This window comes from Vicugna pacos, chromosome 21 (genome assembly GCF_048564905.1).
Source record: "Vicugna pacos chromosome 21, VicPac4, whole genome shotgun sequence".
Classification (NCBI taxonomy): domain Eukaryota; kingdom Metazoa; phylum Chordata; class Mammalia; order Artiodactyla; family Camelidae; genus Vicugna; species Vicugna pacos.
The window spans coordinates 27694719-27721525 of record NC_133007.1 but is presented as its reverse complement, the minus strand read 5'-3'; the positions used below and the strand labels follow the sequence as shown (position 1 = coordinate 27721525).

General features: G+C 43.0%; 1 protein-coding gene and 1 long non-coding RNA gene across 4 annotated transcripts in view; one reads left to right on the top strand and one right to left on the bottom strand.

Moving 5' to 3' along the window:
• Positions 1 to 12761: 12761 nt before the first annotated feature.
• Positions 12762 to 18576, bottom strand: LOC140688111 (uncharacterized). 2 transcript variants are annotated; one of them, XR_012062862.1, is made up of 3 exons: positions 18445 to 18576; positions 13636 to 13804; positions 12762 to 13117 (listed from the first exon to the last, which is right to left on the bottom strand). It is a non-coding gene; the product is annotated as an uncharacterized lncRNA (long non-coding RNA). The 2 variants fall into 2 exon arrangements; XR_012062861.1 differs by having other exon boundaries at positions 18436 to 18545.
• SNX27 (sorting nexin 27) overlaps positions 17780 to 26807 on the top strand; it is a 51973-nt gene continuing 42945 nt past the window's right edge. Inside the window, exon 1 of one of the 2 annotated variants that reach the window (XM_006216993.4) lies at positions 17780 to 18223. In XM_006216993.4, the coding sequence (XP_006217055.1) occupies positions 17910 to 18223 (314 nt within the window). In that variant the 5' untranslated portion in view covers positions 17780 to 17909. Of the gene's footprint in view, positions 18224 to 18488; positions 18775 to 26807 lie in introns of those variants that run through there. The other variant, XM_072946563.1, reaches the window with a different exon arrangement.

Sequence of the window (26807 nt, the reverse complement as noted above, 5' to 3'; positions counted from 1 at the left end):
CTCTTTTATATCCATTTATTTGTGTTTGGTTTTGTTTTGTTTCGGGCGTAATTAATTTCTTCTTCTTCTTATTTTGCTTAATGGTGGTACTGAGGACTGAACCCACGACCTCATGCATGCTAAGTCGGCACTCTACCACTGAGCTAGCCCCTCCCCCCAGGTGTGTTTGTGTTTGAATTAGCCTGCTATGTAAAATATATGATGGTGGGGGAAAATTGGAAAAACATTGATATTTAGGAAAAACTGTTTCCACCTGTGTGTCTCCCTTACTACGTACCCAGAACACTTTTGACACTTGTGGTCATCGAATGTGTGGGGGTTTTCCTCACACCAAGCAATTCTGCAACACCAACTGGGTGTCCTATCATTTAACTCAATTCTGACACCATCTACCTGGAGATAAGTTTAAGGGCTCAATCCCAAGAGGCTGCTCGCCTACCCTGACCTTGAGATACCAGTTGCAAGTCGTAGGTCCCTAGTTGGAGTTTTGTCTGACTTGGCTACAAACTGGAGGTTCCCACAATCTCCTCCTTGGGTTTGAATTAATTTGCTGGAGAGGCTCAGAGAACTCAGGGAAACACCTCCTTACCTTTACCAATTTATTAAAGGATATGATAAAGGATGAACAGCCAGATGAAGAGATCCATAGGGCGAGGGCTGGGAGGGTCCTGAGCACAGGGAGGGTCCTGAGCGCAGGAACTTCAGCCCCCGGGGAATTGGGGTGCGTCACCCTCCCCGTATGAAGATGTGTCGCGCACCTGGAAGCTCTCCGATCCCCATCTATTGGGATTTTATGGAGTCTTCCTCCATTACGTAGGTGTAATCAATCGTGAACTCCAGTCCTAGCCCCTCTCCCCTCTCTGGAGGAATCGGGGGCGGGGCTGAAGAATCCAAGCTTTTAATCATGGCTTAGTCTTTCTGGTGACCAGTGCCCATCCAGGACCCCCGCCCCAGAGTCACCTCATAACAAAAGATGCTCCCAGTTCTCTTATCACTTAGGAAATTACAAGGCTTTTAGGAGTGCTGTGCCAGGAATATGTTTTCTATTATCTCATGCTGGTCTATAGATGTATCTCTTTGGACTCCTAATCTCAGGGTCAGGAGGACTGAAATTGACTTCCTTCGAAACTTCCCTTTCCAACCTCTCATACTTAGTGGAGAGAATCACTCTCTTCAGGCTAGAGATTTTAAAGCTACCTTTGATTCCCCTTTCCATTTCTTTATCCCTTAAAATACCCAGTTTGTCAACATGTCCGGATGTTTCTTCGCCTCTTTCCCTGTGCTCAGCCTCGTCCATCTCTTTAAGCCTGGGTTACCACAGAAGCCAGTCCTCACCGGTCCCCCACCTCTAGTCTACCCTGCCCCAAATCCCCCCTCCTCACCAAGGTCATTTGAGTCTTTCTCACATACTGCTTTCATCCTGTCAGTTGGGGTTATTTGGCCAGGGCAAAAGAAGGCTGCTGGAAACATGACAGCAGTCTCCGAAGAGATGAAAATTTCTCCTGTAGGAGGAGGTGTGGTTTCACTCCATCTAGCTTCACAGGGCAGAACCCAGATCTCTGGGTGGTACCTGCAAGGAGGTAGCTAAGAAGCAAAAGGATGCGGTGACAAGAAGAGCGTCAATTGGACTGTCTTGTCAAGTTAGTGAGTTTCCCTACATACACCACTAATATCCCAATTAGAAAACAATCTAAAATAACATAACAAATACAAAATACCTAGAAATCAACTTTATTTGAAATGTCAGTGATCTGTGTGAAGAAAATGACCACATTTTGTTGAGACATATGGGAAAATTTAATGAAGAAAAGCTTTCCTGGATGGCAAAGTTAAAATTGTAAAGATGTCAATTCTTAATTGTCAAGTCATGTAATTTCAGTAAAAATTCCAATAGAGTCCTTTTAGAATCAGATATAATTATTTTAAAAATTCATCTGGAAGAATAAACGGGAGATGGCACAGAACATTTTGAAGACAGAACTTAATTGGAGGATAGTGAAACATTATATGGCTTAAGCATCAATTTAACAGACTGGCTAGGCAGAACTAGACCCAATTTTATATAAGCATTAAAAAAAGATAAAGGAAGCATTGCAACTTAACTGGAGGAAAAGGCATTGGAATAGTTGGTTAAGAACTTGGGGAAGAAAAAAAAACACCTTAAACAGTACACCTGAATAAATTCTAGGTAAATTAAAGAAATTAAACATTACAACTTAACTGTAGAGAAACTAGAAAGAAATAGAACTGAGGATCAACTCAGAGGAGATTCATTTAGAAATTTAGTATTAAAGGTCATGAAGCTATGGGTCAATTATATCTCAATAAAAAGTAAAGTAAAAATAAAGGTCATGAAGGAAGATATTTCAGTTCATAAAAATGTAAAATTTCTGAATTAAAAAACTAAAGAAGTCCAAAAAGTTAGGAATTCTTAGTGGTACATGTGATAAAGAGGCAACATTTTTGTTGATAAACTCAAACTGATAAAAGTACCTTCTAGACCCCCGGTCAGGATAAGAAGGAAGCGTTCATACAAGAGTTCGTATTCTTTTTTCTGCACACATTTCCTAAGCTCTGACTCCTCACCTTGGACTGAGGATTCAGACAGGGTTACAGCAGCGAGCAAGACAAGTATGGTCCTGCCCTAAGAGCTCTTATGTTAGGTGGGATAATGTGGGTTGCAAGTCGGAGAAAATGCAACTCCAATTGGCTTTTAAGCAATAAGGGATCAGTCTGGCCCAGGTGACTAAAAAGTCCAGGGAAGCTTTAGGCTCAGGTGTGACTTTCTAGAGCAGTTTTGAGGTCTCACCAAGACCTGATTTCGGTCCATTTCTTCTCTGCACAAGCGATTTGTGCTTCCTAATACAGCATAAAATGGGAAACGAAGTGTCTAATAAGAGAAGGGTAAGTACACGAAAATGCAGCCACTCTGGAATATTATGCATTCACTACATATGGCCTTTATGAAAACGATGTCGCATGATGGAACTGTGCTTAGAATGTTAAGTGAAAAAAAGTAGGACACAAAATTATATGCAGTTTTATTACAGCTTTGCAAAAAAAAGTTTCTAAAAAGGCTAGAAATAAATACCCCTAACTGCTAACCCTGTTAATGTGAAGGTGGGATTTATTTTTCTGTTTGTTTTTTATTATCTTCATTCTTTATTTTCCAAATTTTCTATAGTGTTCACTCCTCTCCAGCAAGGCTGTGTTTCCCCGCAGCCTTCTGTTCCTGCGGGGATCACTCCTATCCCTGTGTGTTTGCTGGTGCTAGTTCCTTCACCCGGGATGCCTTCCCCTTTTGACCTATTAATCCATTAAATATTTATTGATAATTGACACAGGGGGATTGTGCGGTTTTTGGAATATAATGTAGGTGAAAACACTTCACAAAGTGCTTTACAGATGTTAGTTGTTATTGTTAGAAAAATTAAGAAGAGGAGAATGAGAGAGAGAAAAAGAACTATTATTTGTACAATACTGTGCCAGGTGCTAGGGGAGGTCAGGATGGAATAATACAGAACAGGGTTGTAGCCCTTCAGGAGCTTAGAACCTCGGCAGGCGGGTGGAGGAAGAAACAGCGCCATGTGGAAGAGGTGAGTGATGGTGGAACCCGTAAAGCGTTAACGTGAAGGAGGCAGACAGAACTGCAGAGTGGAGCAGAGAAAGGTGGGGCGGATGTGGAGCCAGAACTAGACCCTAAAGGATTTGGACAGGTGGGTCCAAGGAGAAAGAACATAAAGAAAGATTCCCTGGGAAATAAACGTGGCAAGAGTGAGGGATGGTGAGCCCAGTGAAGAGCCTGCTGGAAAGCGGTAGGAAGTTAGGGGGAGGGGGAGATGAGTAGGGTGGGCCTACGGGAGAGTCTGGGCTCTAAAGCAACAGATCTTCTCTGGAGTTTTTAAAAACTAATATTTTTATGTCCTGGGAGGTGGAGGGTGGGCGAGGATCTTCCTTGCCTGTCTTGCTCAACACTGAATCCCTAGTGGGTAGAAGAGTGATGCCTGGCACACGGTAGATACTTAATAAATGTTAGCTGAAAGGAAGTTGGAATGAATGAATCATAGGAGTGACATCATAAAATGAGAAGACTAATCCCAAAGAGGTGGATGATGTGGACTGAAGAGGCAAAGGCTGGCAGCCAAGAGACAAGTTAGATTGTTAGGGTTCTTCTAGGCATGAAGTAATGGGGTGAGCTGGGATTATGGCTGCCAGACTCGAAAGTAAGGGACTGGTGTGAGAGTCACTTGGAAAGAACTGATAGGCCTTGATGACCAACTGACCAACCAGATGTTGGGGATGGAGAGAAAATAAAGATAACATCAAAGAAAGTTACTTATGCTTCCAGACTTAGCCTGAGCCCCTCTTCCAGGAAGCCTTCCCAGAATTCTCAAGCCTGTGCTGTGTTTCCTTTCTGAAATCAATTAATACAAATGATCTATATCACCTTGTAGGTGTAATAATTAGGATGAAATAATTATAACATCCTATTATAATCTAGACCTTGCATGTGTTTGTTTCCCCAACTAGACTGCAAGGTTTAAAAGGTCAGGGAAATATCTAATCTCCACAATGCATGGCCTTGGTACTGCCACAAAGTAGATGCTCTCTAAGTCCTCACTGACTTAGACGAAACCTGTAGTCTACTATGTGCAGAAAAGCGCGTTGACCTGTTACTTTTTTTTGAATTGTTTTCATCTTCTTTCTTAACTGATTCCATGGAGTGTGGAAGAGACAGGTCTGGAGTATTAATATCGTCTCCATGTAAGAATAAATGCCATCTATTAGCATTGTCATCAGCAACAAAGAATTTTATTCATTTGTTTTCTCAGTCATCCAGCAGTGGAGGAATAGTGCAACATAGACCATAAGAGTCCATGGGCTTTGGATCTTGCTTCTAATCTTCGATCTGTCACTCACTGGGCCATGCTGGTTAGGAAAGGTTATTTAATCTCTCTCAGTTTCCTCATCCATAAAATCAAGGTAATAATGTCTACCTATTACTGAGTGCTTACAATGTACTGGGCACTGCCATTTAATTCCCATTTTATAGATGAGGAAACCGAGGCCCAGAGAAAGGATGCCCAGGCAGGAAATGTGGAACCGGTAGTCGGTCATAGGCAATCTGGTCCCAGAGTCCTCGTGCGTAATGCTGTGCTTTATAATCTCACAGGAATGGTGATCGTCAACACAAAACCATATCTAAGTACCATTTATAGCATGTCTGGCCATGTCAGCAGACACGGAATATGCCGATGATGGTTAATAAATATTTCTGAGCATCTAATATACCAATGGTATGGGGTTAGGTTCGGGGAATGTAAAGAGGAAAAGACATAGACTCTGCCCTCAGGTTGCTCCCTGTCTTGACAGTGCCACCAGATATTTGTACACCAAGAGGCAAACAGACAAACATAAACTGTAAATGCTTTAGCGTTAACCTTAGAAAACATTCATTCCAACTCCCTCATTTTACAGAGGAGAAAACAGGCCGCACCGTGGGGATGGGGCCTGAATAACTAAAGGTTGAAGCTTGGAAGAAAATCTGGTTCCCCTACACTGGAGTGCTGTGTCCTTGGCATAAGAAAGTATTTGACAAAGAGAGATGGTCCTTATCCAAGGCCTGTGTGCAATTACAGAACAGCTTTCCTTGGGAAGCAGAAGGTGGGAGGGGAGATGGAGAGAAGCCCACCAGACACTCCCGGCTCCCCCGACTCACTGAGCCTGCAGCTCTTTAGCATCATCAAGTCTTTCTAAATTTCAAATGGCAACTTCTCCCTTCTGTCTTCTGATGGGGGTTCCATTCCTGCCTGCTTCTCTAACTAGGGTATGTCCTTAGCTAAATGACCAAATCTCTCTGATTCTCAGGCTCCTTCTCTTAAAAAAAAAATTGGGGGTTGATTAAGGTCCCTTTCAGCTCTAAAATAACCCAGGTCTTTGCCAGGAGTGGGAGGGACAATGCCTTCAGAGCACAGTCAGCCAGCCACTGAACCTGAAAACCAGAGCTTTTTGTTTGCCGGGTGGAGGTACAGCTGCACCCCAGGTTGCAGCCACAAGAGGGCAGCAGGTCCTTGAGCACCTGGGCAGGTGGCCACGGTGGGCCCCACAGGAAGACAAGCAGGCTCTCTCCTCAGACCTAGCCTAGGTCCCTGGAGTTTTCCTGTTGTAAATTCCAGGCTCATTTATTTAGCAAAGGGCAGCCAGCCAGGTTGGGATGAGACAAGGGAGCAGTCTTGCAAATTAAGTCTAGCACCAGAAAGATTAAAGACCAGGCCTGAAAAGAAACTGGATTCTAGGAAAGTAAGTATTTTATGAAAAATTGAAAAAGTGTTCCTGTCCTGGTTTAAGTTGCCTATGGTTCACATCATCAGAGGCAGCGCTTTGAGAAGGGCTTGGAGCATTTCACAGGTCAGTAAAAATTTTAGCAGACTTGAAAGGTGATTTTAAAAACTCATGTGTACGGCTTGTGTGTTAGACCAGCATTTCTTAGAGTTAGTTCCTTGAGGAGTTGCAGTTCATTTTGCTCATGTTTGATAAGTCCTTACTCAAGAATGAATTGGTTCTGGATGTTTCCAGAAAGCTCAGCCAAGCCAATGCTTGCTTAATTAATTAACTATTCTGGAGAGGATGAAGTAACCAAAATGATCATGTGTCTACTGAGAGAAGAGCAGCAGCCTGGGCGCTCGAAGTGTATGACAGGATGGAGAGGAAGCCCAGTGAGGGTGGGAAGGGGGACTGGGCATTGGCCTGGCTCCTCCCCTTCAAGGCTGCAATCAGCAAGAATCACATTTCAGATCATCATCACAACAGCCCAAAGATTCCACATGGGCCTTTTCAAATACATAAAAGACCTTGATTCCTTGAGAAGATAGTTCCCGTTAGATGATAATCTTGCAAAAGACCTTAGAAAGCCCACAGAACAGGATCTACAAGGGTCTGAGCTTTATATAGAGAGAGAAGGTAACATTGCTTATTATTCATCAGCAATAGAGCTAGAGCTTTGATTTTTGTCCCCCTCCCCCAGGGCCAAGGAGGGGTCATGGCTGGGACTAAATTGCCCATGGCCTTACTCATTTCTGAGCCTCTGCTACCTTGCCTGCTGTTTGCAAAGTACACCAAGTCCTTCCTTATCTCCCTGCCTTTGCATATGCTAGTCCTTCTGCCTGGAATTCTTTTCCCTCCTTTATCTTTCTAGCAAGCTTTTACTTATCCTTCAAAACCCCACTCGATGATACTGTTTGGACAAATGTTCCCTGACTCCCCAGAGAATCTCCAGACAGTTAATCATCCTTCATCTGTCCTCCCACAGCAGCTGGTACAAAACATCACACTGTACAGTAATTGTTTGTTTTCATGTCAGCTTCTCCCCCCAGACCTGAGAATTCCCAAAGGGCAGGGGCTGATTTGTCTCTGTGTCTCCAGTTCTGGCCCACTGCCTGGCACGCTGTGCACACTCAGTCAATGCTGGCTGAACAGAAACGGGTTCTCTTTCCTGTAGCCAGCAGGGTGTTTTGCAAGGTGACTGAGCAGGATCACTGAGCAAAAGAAAATCATTCCCGGAGGGAGCCCTGGGGCACTTGCTGGACATGGGGAAGTACATGCAGACAGCTGAGGGCTGACACTCAGTTGCCCTGGAGGGCATGCATGACTCCAAACTTGATGGCGGCCCTTTGCCTAGAACCCATTCTATTTACAGAAGATTACATGTAAGGAGAAACTTTCTGATAGTGTGATCCAGCTCTGGGACATGAATTTAAGGGAGTGGTGAATGCTCCACCCTGAAGATCGTGATATGTTTTGGAAAAGACTGTCCGGAGTGAGCAGTTAAATATGAATGGATGACCTCTGGTTTCAAGCTGGTGTAATAGAATTGCTCAGCCCTGGCCACTGGCCATGGGGTGGGGTTTTGGTAGCTTCAGGAGGAAGGACCGGGTCCTCTATGAATGGGTGTTGGGGTTGGATACATAGCTGCCACTTCTCTGCACAGCTCCTCACAGCTTTGCCTCATTTGCAAACATCTGAGGGATCATTAGTACATATGTGTTGTCAGTAAATAGACTTTGTGAGAGCTGCCAACACCCGCTGGTGCTTTGTACTTGTGCTGCTCCCTGGATCTTCCTCTCTGCCTCCTTGTCCTGAAGCCTCTTGGCATGGATGTGGGGACAGCCAGCTGTATTGAATGAGGACTAGAAGACAAAGGAAGAAAGGGGAAGGTAACCTGCAAGGGATGAGCAAGTGGGTGTTGTAGCTGATTCCATTCTGTGCAGGAGATTCTCTTGTAGGACGTTTTTTGGAGATGGAATTTCTTGATCTGCACTTCAGTCAAAACAGATGTGGATATGAGGAAAGAGGGGAGGATGGCACATGATTTAGACAGAGGTGATAGCTAAGGTTGGGAAATGATACCACCCACAAATTAGGCCAAAATTCAACATTACGGTTATTAGAACCATGAATTTATATTGTACACTTCAAATTTAGCACAATTTCTTTGCTCTGTGTCTTAAATAGACTCAGTTTTATTAAAATTTTTGTGTTAAAATATTCACAACATAGAACATACCATTTTAACCATTGTCACATGTACCATTCTGTGGCACTAAGTACATTCACGTTGTATAACTGAGTCCAAGCTCATAGTGCTCAGCACACGACAGGCCAATAAATCGAGAGATGAGTTGTTGGGGCGAGAGACAGCGACTTTATTCGGAAAGCCAGCAGACCGAGAAGATGGTGGACTAGGGTCCCGAAAGACCATCTTGCCTGAGTTAGAATTCAGGCTCCTTTCGTACTAAAAGTGGAAGTAGCAAAGTCCTGGTTCTGGCTAGGCTCCAGAGGGCATGCATTGCTTTCTTCCTGCCTGCAGTCTTTCCCAGGTGGGCCTGGTCAGGATGTTTCCTGTGAGCTAAACAAAGACATTTTAGCTTAATGCTCATTACCTGGGAGGCAGGGTCCAAGAGATGGGCCATTATGTATAATTTAAGCTTGCAGGTAGCATCCCTGTAGTGATTAACTTGTAGCAAAAGCAGAGATTACAAAGGTTAAAGTAAAAGAGATCGAACATGGAGTCAGGCTTGTTCTCTATTACAGTTGCTGTGTGACCATCACCACCATCCACCTCCAGAACTTCTCATCCTCCCGCTCTGTAGCCATTAAACACAAAATCCCCATTTCCTTCCCTCTTAAGCCCCTGGCAACTACCATTCTACTTTCTGTCTGCATGAATTTGACTACTCTAGGAAACTCGAATTACAGGAATCATACAATAATTACCTCTTTGTGACTTGGCTTATTTCACTTGGCATAATGTCTCCAAATTTCATCCATGTTGTAGCACATGACTCACTGTTTTTTTAATTAAACTATTTTCATAAGTGTGTCCTGCAAAACCTTATTTCTAGAAGTATCTCTACATATAGATGAAGTAGATATCACCTCTAGTTTATACTGGAAGAAACCAAGTTGTCTCCCTTCTTTCTTTTGGCAAGTCCCCATTTTGTTCTGGTATTCACTGGCCAGTTATGAACACAGGGAAGGGGCTACTCTTGGCCCCAGGAGTAACTCTTAATGCATTTGTGTCAATCACAGTAATTTCAGTTCTTTTGCCAATGACTGGTTTAGGGGATTAGTGAGTGATACACTTTTGGCCTATGAAACATGAGAGAAAGCTGATGCAAGGATTCTAGAAAGGGTTTCTTTGCTTTTACGAATACACACTTCCTGTTTTCTGCTTCTTGATATGGTGACCATGTATGTGGTTGATGCCTGGAGCTCAGCAGCCATCTCGCCACCACGAGACAAGTTAACCAAATCCCCCAGATGATACATTGAAGATGGCAAAGGGAGAGATGGAAGGAATCTGGATTCTTTATGATATGGATGAGCTTCTGAATTAATTAACTCTGGGACTCCCCAACTTGCTATTTACATGAGATTATAAATTTCCTTATTATTTAAGCCACTTTTGAATTTTCTGTACTTGCAGCCAAAAGCATACAAATGACTTGTGAAGGATTGAAGCTAAACAGGAACCAGTGGGAGGGTAGAGCTCAGTGTTAGGGTGTGTGCTTAGCATGCACAAGGTCCTGGGTTCACTCTGCAGTGCCTCCATTTCTAAATAAATAAATAAACAGACCTAATTATCTCCCTCCCTACCGAAAAAAAAAAAAAACAACAAACCAAAAAAAAACCCTAAACGGAACCAACGCAGAGGCCCCAGGTCTCACATACTTCTCCACTGGATGCTGCTACTGCCTCAACATTGGTCTTTTTGCTATGAGATATCCCAACCTATTATATTTCTGATAGATATAATAGATGTAATATATTTCTGATATAATACAATATATATTTTATATATATATATATATATATATATATATATATATATATATATATATATATATAGGAACTGTTGGCTCTGGGAAGCAATTTCTGGAAAATTGAGTTTGATTTTGAGAAAAGAAAGGGGTGTAGGCACTGGATTAAATGAAGAAAGACACAACTAACAGAGTGACAATTGCCTAGTGAGTTTCAACCAGAAGGATGGTGAAAATGATATTTGGGAATGGCCCTTTGCATCATGATGGTCAGGTGGGGTGAGAAGGAATGAGAGAAAAAAAGCCAGCCAGTATGGCTGTCTAAGAGCCAGGGAGATTTTCTCTCCAATAGGAAACCCAGCAAATCTCAGAGGTGGCATGTGAGAAAGTGGAAGACAAGGGCATGATGTGCAGATGACCAGGTAAAGGGCTCTGAAACACTGCGAGGACAGAATGCTGATAGGGAACTGACATAATTATGATCGCACACTGAGCTTTGGTGCTCACTTAGGTTAAACCTGTGGCAGATCGCACTAGCTATTCTTTGTAGTCTACCCAGCAGACTTTCTTTAAGGCACGTGAGCTGGGCATGTGATTCAGGTTTGGACAATTATAGTTCTTCATCCTGCAGGCAACTTCCATCAGTCCAGGTGGTAAGCACATGACTCAAGGAAAGGCCAAAGTCCTTCCCTAGGAAATTATATACAGACTCTGAGAAAAACAAGGTGTTTTTTGCTGAGAGACAAAGAGAAGCAGAGATGAGCAAAAATGAAAGACAGATGAAAAAGAGGGAGATGGCCTTGAGTTCTCTGTGTTAGACCTCAAGGCCTAGGTTCCTACAGCACTTGCTTTAAATCCATGAGCTATCCCAGTGTGGCAGATTATATTTTCCAGAAGTGTCCACCACAATATATACTCTAATTACGGTGCAACACTGACCTTCCTTCCGTGGAGTGGTGGTGTCTATGTCCCCTCCCTTTGCACCTGGGCAGACCCTTGTGACCACTTGGAGCAAAACAGTATGGTGGAAGTCATGCCATGTGACATCTGACACTCAGTCATAAAAATGCCACACACCTCTGCTTTATTCTCTCAGGACATCTGATTTGGGAACCCAGGCACATGCTGAAAGAAGCCAATAGCCACGTGAAGAGGCCATGTATAGGGTCATGCCAAGAGCCCTAGATGAGGTCCCAGCAGGCAGCCAGCCTCAACCACCAGAAATGAGACATTTCCAGTTGAACCTAGCCATCAAATCATCCTTAGCCTTTGAGTCTTCCCAACTGAGGCTCCAGGCATCAAGGCACAGAGACAAGTTATCCCTAAGTATCCTCAATTTCTGACCTAAAGAGTCCATAAGCATACTAAAATGAACTATGTCACTAAGTTTTGGGATGGTTTGTTATGCAGCTATAATTAACAGGTGTGCCCAGTGTCCTCCTTAGCTGTATGAACCAATAAACTCTCTTTTCTGCTTAAGCTAGTTTGAATTGAGTGTCTATCGCTTGCAACTAAAAGAATCACGACTCATAAACCTTCTGGTCTGTAGATATTATCCATTCTTGCAAATCAGTTTCTCAATTTACCAAAAAAGTAATTTTTTTCACATGGTCTTCACAGAAAAAAGTGCAGAAAGGTAGCAAAAAGGAAGGAGGAGTCCGAATTAGGGCAAGGGCCTAAGAAAGGGGCCCTTTTCTTGTTTTCTTCATCTCATGACTCCATGGGAAATGACATGCACTATTTCCTCACTTGAGCAATTTCATTTCTCTGCTCCAGGCTGGGCACCGGCCACTGACCTGCTGCGTGGCCTGGGACAGTCTCTGTACCTTGTTGGGTCTGCTTCCTTTTTTGAAGGGTGGTAGTGGAGGGCGCGACTTCTTTACCAGCAAAATGGGGGAATGGGGCTAGGTGTGATATTTATTAGTATTCCTTTTTTTTAAGTTCTTCTGTTTCTTTTAGGTTTTTTTTTGGGGGGGTAATTAGGTTTATTTACTTGTTTTTAGAGGAGGGACTGGGGATTGAACCCAGGACGTTGTGCATGTCAAGCATGCGCTCTACCGCTTGAGCTATACCCTCCCCCACAACTAGTATTAAGCATTATGTTAGGTGTGGCCCACATATTCTCATTTGATCCCCACCATGTCCTTATGCAGGAGGTACTATTAGTCACTTTATGGTCTTTTCCTGGACTAACTTTCTATCAACACTTGCTAAGCTCCTTCTCTTGTGCCTCTTGCTCTCACACACTCAGAGGACACGACAAGGCACATGTGACAAATTCTTTCTTTTCAAGAAACTTATGTTCAGATTGGAAAGGTCAAGTGAAACTAGATGTTAAATTGTTATGATCTAAACCGAGCAGCACTGACCGCAGATGCAACAGGAGCCACATTTGCAATCGATTGTCATGTGACAGATTACCGCAAATTTAGCAGCTTAAAACAACCCACATTTATTATCTCACACCATTCGTGGTCCAAGAATCCGGCTTCAGCTTTGCTGGGTCCTCTGCAGGGTCTCACAAGCCTGCAATCAAGGCACTGGCTGGGCTACGTTCCTTAGTGGAGCCCAAGATCGCCTCCAAGCTCATGAGGTTGTTGGCAGGTTTTCTTGAGGACTGAAGGCCCCATTTTCTCGTTGTCCACTGGGGGCGAGTCTCAGGCCCTAGAGGCTCCTGCAGTTCCCGGCCATGGGCCTTCTCCACATGCAGTTCACAACATGGCAGCTTTCGTCTTCAGGGCCTGCAGGGGACCCTCACTCCAGTCAGCCAAGGAGTGTTACATAATGTACCTGTAACCCTGGGAGTGACACATCTTCACTTATTCTATTGCCTGGAAGTGAATTACAGGTTCCACCCACACTCAAGGGGAGGGGATTACACAAGCGTGTGAGTCACCCAGGGGAGATGGGGTCACTGGGAGCTGTATTTGCTGCAGGGATTTAGACAACAGAGGGGTCGGGGTGAACTGGAATCCTCAGGGGAGGCTTTATGGAGGGACTTAGGCTAGAGCTTGAAGGATGAGCATTTAGACTAGCAAAGAGGGAAGGAGAAGAGGCAGGACATCTAGGACCAAAGGACTACATGAGCAGTGGTGAGGGGTGGGGCTCTCCTGTACAGAAAACTGATGGAAGCCTGCTGACTCTGTACTATACAAAGGGAAGGAGGAACTGTGTTTTCCTTTAACCAAAAGGAAGCTGGATAGTGGAGAGACTTTCTGACTTTGGTGTCAGAAAATCTGGGTTTAAGATTCAGTTCTGCTATTAACTAGCAGTGTGCTTGGGGCCTGCCTCGTTTCTCATGAATGCTTCTGTTTACCTGGTTATTGTGAAGACTAGACAAACCCTTGGATGGCAAGTGCTCTGCAAACTTTCCAGGTCCTATTTCCAAAGGCAGCTTCTTCAACTTCGAAGGTCCCACTCTCTCTGGGTCCCCCAGCTCTCTGACTCTTCTTTCTCAGTCTCTCCCCTCTTCCTCTTGAAGTCTCCTAAATGGGGGGAAGAGGACATTCTCTGGGTTCTGGCCCAAGTTGTTCTCTCATTTCACTACAGCTCTGCTTTGGGGCTCTCCGCCACCAGCCAGGTCTGATGGCTCCCAAATCTGTGCTCTGGCCCAGACCCTTTTCCCTGATGCCGAACTTATGCGTCTGACCAGTTACTGATCAATTCCTCTTGGATCTTCTGCAGGCCCCTCAAATCCAGCAGACCCCATACTGAATTCATTATCATCCCCCTGAAACCTTTTCTTCTTCCTTTTCATGCCTAGTCTTAAGAAATCACACTGCCAAGCCAGGAATCTTGCATCAATCGTTCCTCCCCCATGCTCACACTGAGAGCCAAGGGGTTACTGAGTTTTTTTCTCCAGTGAATCCTCCTCCATCACCACTGCCCTAGTTGGAGTCTCATCAATTTCCGCCTGAATCACTGCAATCACTTCTTAACTGATCTTTCTGTCTCATTTTGTCTCCACACTTCCAACAGAATGAACTTTCTGAAGCACAAGTTTGATAATACTGCTGCTCTGCTTAAAAGCGTCCAGAGGCCCCCAGATACTTTGGCATGAAATCCAAACTCCTGAGCACGATACTCAGTATATGAAGCCCTCCTGGATCTGATTCCTGCCCTCCTCCCGTCCCTCGGTGCCCCTTCCTCCCTGTCCCCTCTGCTCCAGGTTGCTGTTCTCACACTCACCACGTTCTTTCAAATCCCTGGTGTCCCGTCAGAATGCCCTCCCACCACTGTCCTCTGCCTGGGCTCCCTCATGGATGATCCCTCAGCTCAGCTGTTCCGTTTTAAAGGCCTCTCCTATGTGCACTCTTAGCAGCTTGTTCAGGCCTCTGCACGGCTCTCATTACTTAGGAGGGCCAAGGCCTGTAGTATAACTGCTTTTTCGTTTGCTGTCTCTCTGGCTAGATTGTGAGTTCTTGAGAGCAGGAACGGTGTCTCATTTTATTTTCTTATTTGGATGCTCCGATCACCTTTTCTTCCAATCCAATCCTTTCTAAGTATTTTCTGTATTTACTTTTTGAATAGGCAACACATTCATCTGTCTAAAAATTCAGAAGTTACAAAAAGGTAAAAGGTATAGTGAAAAGTCTATCCTGTCCTCACCCCGCCGTTGTCCAGTCCCCCTCCTCAGAGGCAATCAATGTTATGAGTTTCTTGCGAATAATTCTAGAGATGTAAACATATCTGTGGTTCCCTTTTATACAAAAGCGGCATCGTGTTCTGCAGACTGTGCTCCATCTTATTTTTGTTTAATTACGTACGGCGTCCATGAGATCATTCCACTTCAGTAAAGAGCTTCCTTATTCTTTATTTACAGTTATTCAGTTTTTCCTTGTGGCTATATCGTAATTTAACCAATGAACATTAAGTTATTTCCAATCTGTTGCAAATGCTAACTTCTGTTACAATGACTAACTTCACAAAAATGTCATTTCACACACGTGCGAGTGCGACAGGAGAATGGACTCCTAGAAGGAGCACTAACAGATCAAGGAGTACGTGCATTTGTGAGTCCGACCACGTCACACTGCCCTTGGTGGACCTTGTAGATACCATCTTATTTATCTTTGGATCCCTAGCCGCTATTACAGCACGTAGAACAGAGTAGGCATTCAGGACATTTTTGTTAAATAAACAAACAAAAACCCCAATTCTTTTAGTGGAAGCTCCCTTTTTCCTTTCTGTGATGCCTGGCTTTGTTGGATAAGTTCCTTTCCACCCAGCGCTCAGTTCAAACCAAACTATTCAGGTTCAATCCAAATGCCATTATTAGTCTGGAGCAAAATTCTTATTCCAGCTTGTATTAAGTTTCGTATTTGTTTAACTAATCAAGACCCCTCTTCGTTAGCTTTCTTATAAAATCAGGTTATATTAATTTAATGTTCTAATATAATAATGTTGAATTCTCATCCCATGTTTTGTAAAACATCTTAATTATTCTACTGGGTTCCCCGCCTCCCTCACTGAGCAATTCCCGGAAACTTTTACACAGTCCATAAATTCTTTTAGGGGTTGCTTGTTGCTTTTACAAGTCATCAGGCCTCTGCAAATTAACTTTCACTGTTTTTTAACTATGTGTCCTTGTTGTTTTTTCTAGATTCATAGCTTATTAGCTGTGTGAGCTCTCTATGCTGGTTTATTCATCTATGAAGTAAAGGCCATTGAGGGGTTGTGAGGGTTAAGCAAGATTTTAAAGTGCTTAGAATAGTGTTTGGTACATAGTAATGTCGAGAGAGACAGTCCTTCATGGGTCTTTCATGCTTCTACCCATCTTCCTGGGTATGAAAAGAACGCAAGACCCTGACTGCTCTTTACCAGGGTCACTTCTCAGGGTTATGTTTACAGTGAGTGACCTTCAGGGATGAAAGTAATCTCTCCAGGACAAAGAATGGGATTGCTTACTGCTTCCTATAAAGTGATGGGTTCCCCAAGCTCAGTGTTCCTTAGCTGTCATGTAAGTCCACCAAGTGCACAGCATTCATCTGAGCCCTTCTGGTCATCTCTGTGAGACTTGAGTGGGTGAGAGAAATTGATACTAAAGTGTTGAAGCTCAAGTTGCTTCCCATGCTGTGAGCAATAGTGCTTTGTCTCTGGCCCAGGAGTCTTGTGTCTTTTATCAGCATCCACAGAACAGTAACAGACTAATTTATTAGCCTGTCAATAGGATATAATCAAATACTAAGCTTGAGCATAAGTGTTTAAGAAAGCTATTTTTCATTATTTTTGCTCTTGCTCTTATTACTTGCCTTTGTCAGGCAATCTGTACAATATCTTTTAAGTTTGTGTTCAGGTAGGTAGCCAAAAAACATCATTTGCTGCCATTTGCAAAGAACTCTACTGGGCTGTTGGGGAAAACAAAATGAATTTGAAATAAAGATAACTGCAAAATCATTGCTCATACTGTATGTTATCACTTATATGTGGAATCTAAGAAATAAACTAGTGAATATAACAAAAAAGAAACAGACTCACAGATACAGAAAACAAACTAGTGGTTACTAGCAGGGAGAGGGAAGTGGGGAGGGGCAAGAGAGCAGTAGGGGATTCAGAGGTACAAACTACTCTGTATAAATAAATAAGTTACAGGGATTTATGGTACAGCACATGGAATGTAGCCAAATATTTTATAATAACTATAAATGGAGTGTAATCTTTAAAAATTGTGAATCACGGTTTATATACCTGAAACTTACATAATATTGTAAATCAACTATATTTCAATAAAAAACATATATGGATATTTAAAAGCTACTCCCCCCAAAAAACCCCAAATCATTGCTTAATTGATATTATTACTTTGCCACTCTAATATCCAGGTCTAAATCACTGGGAACATAGTTTCCTCTCCATATGATTTTTGCATAGTTGGGGCAGTTTTTATGTAGTTGCAATATATGAACAGAAAGTTATGCAAAAATAACTGGGCCTTAGTTCCTGTTACCTAATAGCTGGATGACTTTGGTTCAGTTTCCTAATATATGAAATAGAAAAACGAATTCATGATCCAGTTGTCTCACAAGAATGTTGGGCCACGGAATAAAGTAATGTATGCAGACACGAAAAGTGCTGAGCAAACAAGTTGTTATAATTTAAGGCCTTATTGAATCACAAACGTAAATTTGTCTTAATATTACTGCTTTTAGAGGCTACGAAATGAAAGGAGAAAAATAAAACTTGCCGCACGTCAACAGCTGAATCTGTCAGCTGCACTCAGGGCTAGGTTAGCAGCTCACGTTCCAACAGGAAAACTCCTAATTAGAGCAGAAAAGACGAACTACAACTCCCATCAGGCTTTGCGCCCGAACCGCGTTATATAACCTCACCTCCGGCCCGAGCCCAGCCCTCTCCCCGCCACTGTCCAGAAACTACATCTCCCAGGAGGCTCCACGGTGCCTAACCGTCCTCTTTTCCTCCCCGCCCCCTCCCTACCCTTTACCCGCGCCCGCGGCTCCTTGGCCAACTCGGGTCCCGCGGTCGGCGGAGCGGGCGCGCGCGCCGGGGGTCGCGCGGCTGCCTAGAAGGGCGTGCGCGCGCTGAGGGAGTGGAGGCGTAGTGGGGTGGGAGTCCGGCTCGCTTGCTCGCAAGATGGCGGACGAGGACGGGGAAGGGATTCACCCCGCAGCCCCTCACAGGAACGGAGGTGGCGGCGGCGGCGGTGGGGGTTCTGGGCTCCACTGCGCCGGGAACGGCGGCGGCGGAGGCGGTGGCCCGCGGGTCGTGCGAATCGTCAAGTCCGAGTCCGGCTACGGCTTCAACGTGCGAGGCCAAGTGAGCGAGGGCGGGCAACTGCGGAGCATCAACGGGGAGCTGTACGCCCCGCTGCAGCATGTGAGCGCCGTGCTGCCCGGGGGGGCGGCCGACCGGGCCGGGGTGCGCAAGGGGGACCGCATTCTGGAGGTGTGAGTATCGGGGCTGCCCGCCGCCCCACCCCGCCCCATCCTCTCCGCCTGTCCGTGCATTTCCCCTCTCCCCCTGTCACCCTCAGGCCGAGCCGGCCCTCCCGACCCCCGCCCCTCCCTGGGGGTTGACCCTTTTACCTCCCCACGCCCTGGGTTTCTGGGACTCCCACCTCCCTCTCTATAATCTGCAATGTCTGTCCCTGCGCCCCTACCGCTTTTACCCCTGCTTCCATTCCTTTGGCTTCTTTTCTGCCCCTTTGCGTCCGCCTTTGGCATGCTGCTTTCTGCTCCTCGGTGCCCCTCGCTTTCCTCATAATGAACCTCTCTCCTGACAGCATCTCCTTTTCTGACCCAGCCACTGTGTGTCATCCCCAAGTTCTCATCTTGAGCATCATAGTTTGTTGTTCTCTACCACTCCTTTCAGCCACCGGGGACCGTCCGTTCTGCCCTCTAGACCAAGTGGGCAGGACCTTTGGTCTGCTCCTACTTTTCCTCCGAAAACGTCATCGCTCCACGATACACTCCTGTTTGTTGGTTACCCTCTCCTTATGGTTAGATTTTTCTATCCTACCATGTGTCCCTTTCTTCCTCTCCTTCTTGTATTCATACTTCGAGAATACCTTCTTTTCTGACCCTGGCTGCTTTTTTTGGGGAGGGTGGTGGTGGTGGTGGTGATGGTGGCTTTGACTATAGTTTCTCTTCACAGTAGTCCCCGTATTACAGCAGGATTTTGAATCTAGTGTCTCCATCTCTACATCCCTCTGAGAGCATCCCTGTTCCGGCCCCCGTCTTCACTCTTGCACGATACTCACACTTCTTTTTAGTCAGATTTATGGTAAAGCTATCCTTGGCTCTTGCTTCCCCACAGCCCCCCTTTTGGGTCTTTGATCTCCCCACTTCTTCAACACATGCCGTTTTCATTCTCTCTCCTACTCTGTCCTCTTGAGATCCCTCCCACGCCTGACTTTATCCGTTCTTCCTCTCCTCTAGGTTGCTTTCCCTTCCTTCTCTTTTTAGGCCCCTTCTGCTGCTGCAACCCATCCTCTTTCCCTGCTGTAGTCCCTCCCCCTTCATGCTCCTTCATCCTTACTTCCCTGCTGCATCCGTTAAGGCTTTGGCAGGATGCTGCCTTGTCTTGCAGTTTCTTTGTAGACCTCCTCCACTCTTCTAACCCAGGTGTTACATTTGTGTTTTCATACTTTGTATTAAGGTTTATCTAGTGATTGCTGATTGGTAGGTGGTGCGTGCTCTCATTACCTCCATTCTCCTCAGAGGTCTTCCATCCTGTATCTCCTTACTGAATCTATCTTGTATATTCTTTTTTCACACTTTTGCCCTCCTGAAGTCTTTCTCATTTTTAAATACTATTTTAACCGTAATTTCCACATCCTTCAGTCTTTCCTCCAGTAGAACAGTAGGTTTGCTCAAGGTTTCAAGGCGATAGTATTTTGAAGGGCCCATAGTGGAGTCTGCCCCTTCCTACTTCGCTGATGCCTCCTGCCCTTGTCCCTGACATTCTTACTCTGTGGTATACGTTCGTTCTGTTTCCTCTGACCTTTCACCTCTAGAAAGAGAGCTCACCAAAGCAAGTGTTGGAGTTCTTACAGCTTTCCCCTGTCCTCTCTGTAAATAGATGAGTTCTTTTTCTGTTGATGTGCTATGTATGTACTCTTTTCTAGTATGCTTTGGCAGTGTATTCTTAATCTTTTGGGGGTCAGGGCATTCAGGTATAGAATGCGGTGGTGGTCTTTTGCTTTGTATGTGGGCGCCTAATTCTTTTCTTTCTAGACAACTCAAAACCTGTGGTTGGTGTTTTCTTCTGATAGGTGCTCTTGGGATTGTCATTTTCCTTTCCCTTTGGAAGCTAACTTTGGATCCAGCTGTTTATTTTTAAATTTAAAACTGAAATATTTATTTAAACTTACAAACTTCTAAATCACTTATTCTTTTTTGGAGCTAAAGGAACTAAACTGAAAGCTAAAGAAACTAAACTAATTCTGTAGAAGACAACAGCTAATGTGATCAACCATTTCATATGTATATGCCAGCTAACATAGTTGGTGGCATCTTGCCTTTACTGCGGTTTTTGCAGCAGAGTCCATGTATAAACTAGGTACTGTAAAGGGGAGCTCAGATGATTTCCAAGACAGGTAGAAGTTCTTGCATCAGGCCCAAGTTCCAGTCTAGGCCCATTCCTCCTTCTAGAGAGAAGACATTATTACATTTTGGCACATCCTTGTTGGTGAGTAGGGAACTTTATCTCTTTTAGTGGGCAGGGGAAAAAACAGTCTGCTTAGAGAACCTTTCTCCGGAAGGTCGTGATGATTGGACATCTGGCAGTGGTTTCTCACCTTCCAGTTGTATTTTGATTTCCAGATTCTTTGAAGCTTCTCTGCTACTATAGTGAAAATAGTGATAGTTGCAACACAGAGCCAAGTGACTTAGTAAATTCTCTGGGTCCTTAACCAAGCAGGTTCTTTCTTTTACTTTCCCTTCTTCCAAAGTCTACTTCTTCTCCTTAGGTTTTCAAGTAGGAGGAGGAAATCAGAGACCAAAAAGACATGATTCTGGAAGAATATCTGTGTCTGCTGCTTGTTTTGATCTTAGTTAGGTTGACGCTGACTTTCCTAAAGCATTCTTTAGGCAGTACTTTTCTCTGTCTCTCACCCAAGTTCCTTAAATTAACCTCTCTGTTGTCCCAGGGAAGCTTTGCATGTTGATGAAGTGCCAGGCAGGGTCAGAGTAGGCATAGCTGGATTACTACTGCTGTGTAGTTGTAGTTTGTATTGAGTCGTAGGTGGATATCTGGACTTGATAATTGCTGTTTAAGACTTTGCTCTATTTTAGACATTTTCCTCCAATACATGAATTATTTTATTACAGATTTCCTGTATTACAGTGGTTTGGACAACTGGGGGAGGTTTGAAAGAACAGAGTAATTTTGAGATTTAAGAGAATACAAGCTTGAACAAAAGTAAGAGCATTATTTCTTTGCGTTTCTTTTAAAGTCTGCTTACCAAGGCCTTGTCCTCATTGAATCTTGGAACAGTTGTTAAACTAACCTCCATATGGTTTGGTTTGTCCTTTCTCCCTTCAAAACTGACTAGATTGTAACTGGTTTGGGAGTCGTGTTGCAGAACTTGGTACTGGAGTGTGAACAAGCCTTCTAGGCTCTAAATTTTACTGTAGGTGGAAAGTTTTCTTGAATAGCAATGTCAGTCTCCACCTTATAATTTTTTCCCAGTGTAACATAGTGAGTGCTTTCCCTTTGATGTGTGTATACCTGGAGGCTAATGCCTGACGGATGCTTTCAACAAACAGAAGCAAAATAAATATGTCTTTGCACTAATTATATAGTATGTGAAATAACATTTGACTTCAGGTTAATTTTCTTAAGGTTTAAGTAGCTCCACAGGCTCTTGATTAATTTCTTGAGAGATGCCCTGGGGAGGGCGTAGGTGTGCAGTGGGTATGAGTATGGTACTGTCTGTATTTCTGAGGGCTAGTTTGCTCTGTCTCTGGTATTTGGGTAATGTGGTCTTTAATAAAGCACAGACTCTTGGTTGGCTTGCAGGCAATATCGTGATGGTATTTAAGCTAGGCAGAGAGTATATGCCTTATTTCTTGATAGGTGCAAGATAATGTACCTTCCCTTTGTTCAAGTTAAGTCATAAGAAAAATTACAGATGTGTGTGTCAATATATATATTTGTTGAGAGTTGATTTTAAAAACAAAAATCTCATGGGCACTCTTTTTTTTTGTGGGGGGCTTCATTTTATGTAAAAATTTGAAGATCGTTGAATAAAAAGATTGGTGCTACAAGCAGTATTTTTACAAGTTAAAAAGTACCTTCTCAAGAGTTGCTTTCTCAACTGAAGCTGAATTGTAGTTGGTTTGGCTCTTCCAGGTAGATTTTGGAAATGGTGTTTGAAATCATGGTTATTGATCAAAGGAAGTTTTGATGGCAGTGATCACTGCTGTGCTTGTCAAAATTATGGATTTGCGGGCTCACCCTTTAAGAGTTATGATTCAGTAGGTCTTACATGGGGCCTAGAAATCTATTTTTTTACTCCCTTACCAGGTATAGGTAACGCAGCCCCCGTACCCTCCCCAAACCTGGAGTGAAATTACGGGCCTTGAACTCTCAGTTCCTTTTATTGTCATGGTTATATAGAGAGTCACTAGCTAAGACTACACTAACAGAGTAATTTGTTAGGCTCTTGAAATGCCAGCCTTCAGGAAAATCACTTCAGTGGATAGTGGACTATTATATCAGATCATCTATACTTTATTTATTGAATCTTGCTTGAGCTGTTGTAATAAAGATGGGGTTGAGAGGTGGAACAAGTTAACAGTAATAATCGTTTTACCACTTTGCAGTTTGTGTAGTATTAAAGTTTGCACAGTGTTTTGACATTTGATTTTTCACCATAACCTTGTGAGATGGGGAAACTGTAAGATTCTTGATGGCAGGGAACATCTGTGTTGTTTCCCTGGTCAGATGCCTAGTGGCACATAGAAGGTATTCTTCCATAAATGCTTGCTGATTGAATGTTTAAGTATTACCTCTGTTTCATAAGAGAGGAAACGGGGTGTTGCAGTAACGAATGTTAACCAGAATTAATCCAGGTCTTTGGATTCTAAATCCAGTGTGTGTTTTGTTTCTTTGTTTTCTCAGCTAGTCTTGACTGCTAATGGCCAACTATTCTTGACTGAGTAGTCACTTAAAATTCTTAAAATTCAGTCACATCTCTGTGAACTTGGATAGCAGTTGAACTTTGGTTCTGTTATTTTGGAATACAACTATGTTATATCTTTACTTACCCTGTCTCTTTTGCAGTGTTAAATTGGGTGGTAGACAGGAGACCATAACAGTCATTCTTTGTTCTTATATGTTGCTATCTTTACTCTGTTGGTTATCAGTGAAGAGAGCATGACAGTCACAATTGCAACCCCAAGAAATACTTTTAATTTCATAGGTAGTTGGGGTAGCAAAATAATAAAATAAAATTGAAATAGCATTACCTTCGCCTTGGAAATCAGTTGTGCAACATTGCTGTGAACAGGAACAAATCTTTTATTAGTCATGTGAAGATTTGTCTGGGTCATTTAAGTTACTATGAAGAACAATTCTCTTTTCAGCCACCACTTTTCAGTTTGTTTCAGGTGAGGGTTTGTTACCATGCTCTCAAGAAAAATTATTTTGTAAGATAAGTCCCATTGGGAATAATTCTTATGATCTGGTAGCTAGCAGAGAGACTCAGTTGACAAGCAAACATTTACGATTTATGATCACTGCACAGTGCTTTGGGAGCATGATCTGTGGTGAGTTTATTAGATGCTGGCATTACTGACAAAAAGGCTACTGTGGTGGTTTAGGTTAGAGTCAGCTGAGATCATTCTGTTCTTTAACTCTGCTACATAATTTCTGTACTTCACTTGGGCAGCCCAGTGAGAACCCATGTTTGAGTGGTACAATTCCAGACCTGCATTTGTTTTGTTTTCTGAATGCTGATGGTGGCCCACTGCATTAATTTCATGACTCATTCAGTTGTAATCCAGTGTTTGAAAAACAGTGATTTAGGGCATCGCTTTTCTGATACTGGTTCACTGATATCACCTCATACTCAGTTTGCTACCACAGTTAAGCACAAACTATGTGTAAAGTGCTTACTTGAGGCTTACATGAGTTACAGAGTCCCTGCACCCCTGCCCTTGGAAAGCTCACACTGCAGTGGAGGAGGAACACGTAAACAATTTACTATATTTAAAGCGAAATGAAATAATGGAGATAAATGAAAGACACAGTGGGAGTTTAGAGGTAAGAGTGAATATGCTTGAGAAGATTGGTGGGTAGATAGGTTATAGAAGGCTTTTAAACTGCGATCGAAGGACAAGTATGATTTCAGTAGGCAGAGAAGGGGGCAGGATTTTATAGGCTGAGGAAACTGTGACCAAAGGGAGGAAGATGTGAAAAGTTCTTAGGATAACAAGGAATCTAAAGCTATTTGTTTGTAGACAGTTGTGCTTGAAGTTAAATCAAACAGGGTTTTGATGCAGTGCTAAAAAGTTTGGATTTTATTCTGTTTTTGAGGTCAGAACAGAGTTGTATGTGCATTAATACCAAGTACTCCTGTGAATTTAGGTTTATTTAATTATTTACCTGAAGAGGGTGAATAACATTTCCAAGGCCAAAGAGGAAAATCACTGTTAGAATTAGAAGAATGTCAGAGCATCCGCTCTCTTGGGTTGTCCTGTACTATATAAAGAAGGGAACTAAAGACAACTGAGCTCCAATGCCCAGAGCTGGGAACAGCTGCTGATGAGCTGGTTGCCTTTCACGTGTATGTGTCCCACCTCACAGGGCAGTTCAGCCTCCCAGACACCCGCTTCTCTTTCTCTTATGTTTCGCGTGACTGTGCTTACTGTTGTGTTTACATTTGGCAAGTTTGGTCCTATGTGCTGCGGGCCCACTGTGCCCTGCCCTACCTATTATGTTCTGTTCCAGCTGTACTTCCTGCAAATCCATTCCTCTGATTTGAAGATGCCTCCTTTAATTTAAATCTTTTGTTTCAGCAAACAGCATGTTACTGAGAGTTGAGGGAGACTGAAGACAGACAGGAAACTTAATATAGTACTAAGATTTATACCTGCAGTGTATTTAAAGGTATTCAAAATGAAAATTTGTACAAAGATCCTTTAAATTAGTTTAAGAATTGGTGGTGACCACAAAGTGAAATTTTTTGGGTTGGGGTGGGGGGAAGTAATTAGGTTTTTAAAAAATTTATTTATTTTTTAATGGTGGTACTGGGAATTGAACCCAGCTCTACCAGTGAGCTACACCCTCCCCCGCACGGCAAAGTGAATTTTTGCTTTCTGTCAGTAATGTGAGGGTACTTCAGAATTAAATTTTTTGATATGGTATTAGTCAAATGCTAGGTAGTACAGTACGTGTGTAGTCTCTTTTGTTTATTATTTATTGCTCCCTGCTAACTAAACGTTCTCATACAACTGATGAAGTACAGCTACCTGCAGGGGGTTCAGGTTGCACAGTGAGGTGCTGTATTTGAGTACTCTCATATGTACTTCCTTCAGTGAACTTCCGTTGTTAGGAAAACATCTTTTAAAAAAATGGTTTGTTTTTGCGTAAGCTATCTGAAACTGTGAGTGAGCTCTCAGAGCAAGACTAGAATGGCAGGCCTATGTATTCTGTGGGCTTGAAACACACGTAATTAGTTTACTTCTCTTTGGAAAAGTACAGAGCGGTGTTAGAGAGTCAGCTGCTCGCGTGGATTTTCTCCCAGCTGCGTTCAAGAGGCTGATTACTCCTAGAACTATTCAGTGAGATTAACCAGGAAGTTGTCTCTCTCCCCTCTACCCACCAAGTGCCAGAGTACTCTTATATCTGTGTGTCTATCTAGTTCTACTTATTTAGTAAGTTTTGAAAATTGTGAGATTGAGAAACTTAGTATTTGGAGATCTTGGAAAATGTGATGACCTCTGTGAAAGTTTTAGCAACTCCTTGCCCTCCTGTTGGTCAGTCTGATCATCTATAAAGTTTGTAATTTGTAAAGTGTATAGTGGGTCTGCTGAATGGACCATGCTGGTTACTTAACTCTTTTCACCTAATACTAAGATCACGTTGATTCTGGTAGGGTTAAAAACTGTGTTTTAGATTGTTTTCTCAAGATATGTAACTTGTATTTCAGTTTTCTTAGAAATGACAGTGAGTTTTGTTCTATCTGATGTTTTGAATCCAAGGAAATGTGACATTAAAGTTTCCTTTATGAATTATGTGCTGATAGATTATTTTAGATTTCCCTGTCCTACCCAGTTATCCTTTATGTTGCTGATTTGAAAAAGGTCTTACTGTTAACTTCTTACTCAGTGTGTTGAAACAGACTACAATTTACAGAAGCTGTGGTCTGTGTTCCTCAGCTTCCGAAAGAAATTGCCCAAATTTAATTTGGATTGAAGGATGGTATTTGATTGCTAAAAAGCCATATCACTTCATATCTCTCTTGTTATTAATCTCTACGGCTGTCTATCATAGATGAAGGTATTTTGAGCTATTTTTCAGTAGTAGTAATAGATTTACACTTCTACTCACACTCAAATATATTACCTCTTTAGAATAATTGAATATTTAGGAAATGGGTGTTGGGATAGAGGGTGCAGGCTGTCGTCCCAGAACAAACTTACTAGATCACACAAGGAATCATGCTTTCAATCACATTATTATAGTAATTTAGAAATAGCATTGAAACAGAACTTAAAAAAGTTAAGATTCCTTCTTAGGCAATTTACCTGACTTTCAAACTAAGGTTGTTGATAAAGCAAGTAGATTTTATTCTTTAACTTTCACTGTATAATACCAGATTAAAAACATGTGGGTGTTGTGTTTAATTTGGCCATATAGGCAATGGCTCAAAATGTAGCAGATCTCAAAGTCTGAATTGGTGTTGGGAAGTGATTTAGAACTGATTATATTTGTTTTGCTGGTGAGTAACTGGGGGGCCCTCAAAAATAGTATGCGTAGGAGGCGAGTGAGTTAGTCAGGTTAGGGAAACCATTACGGCTATCA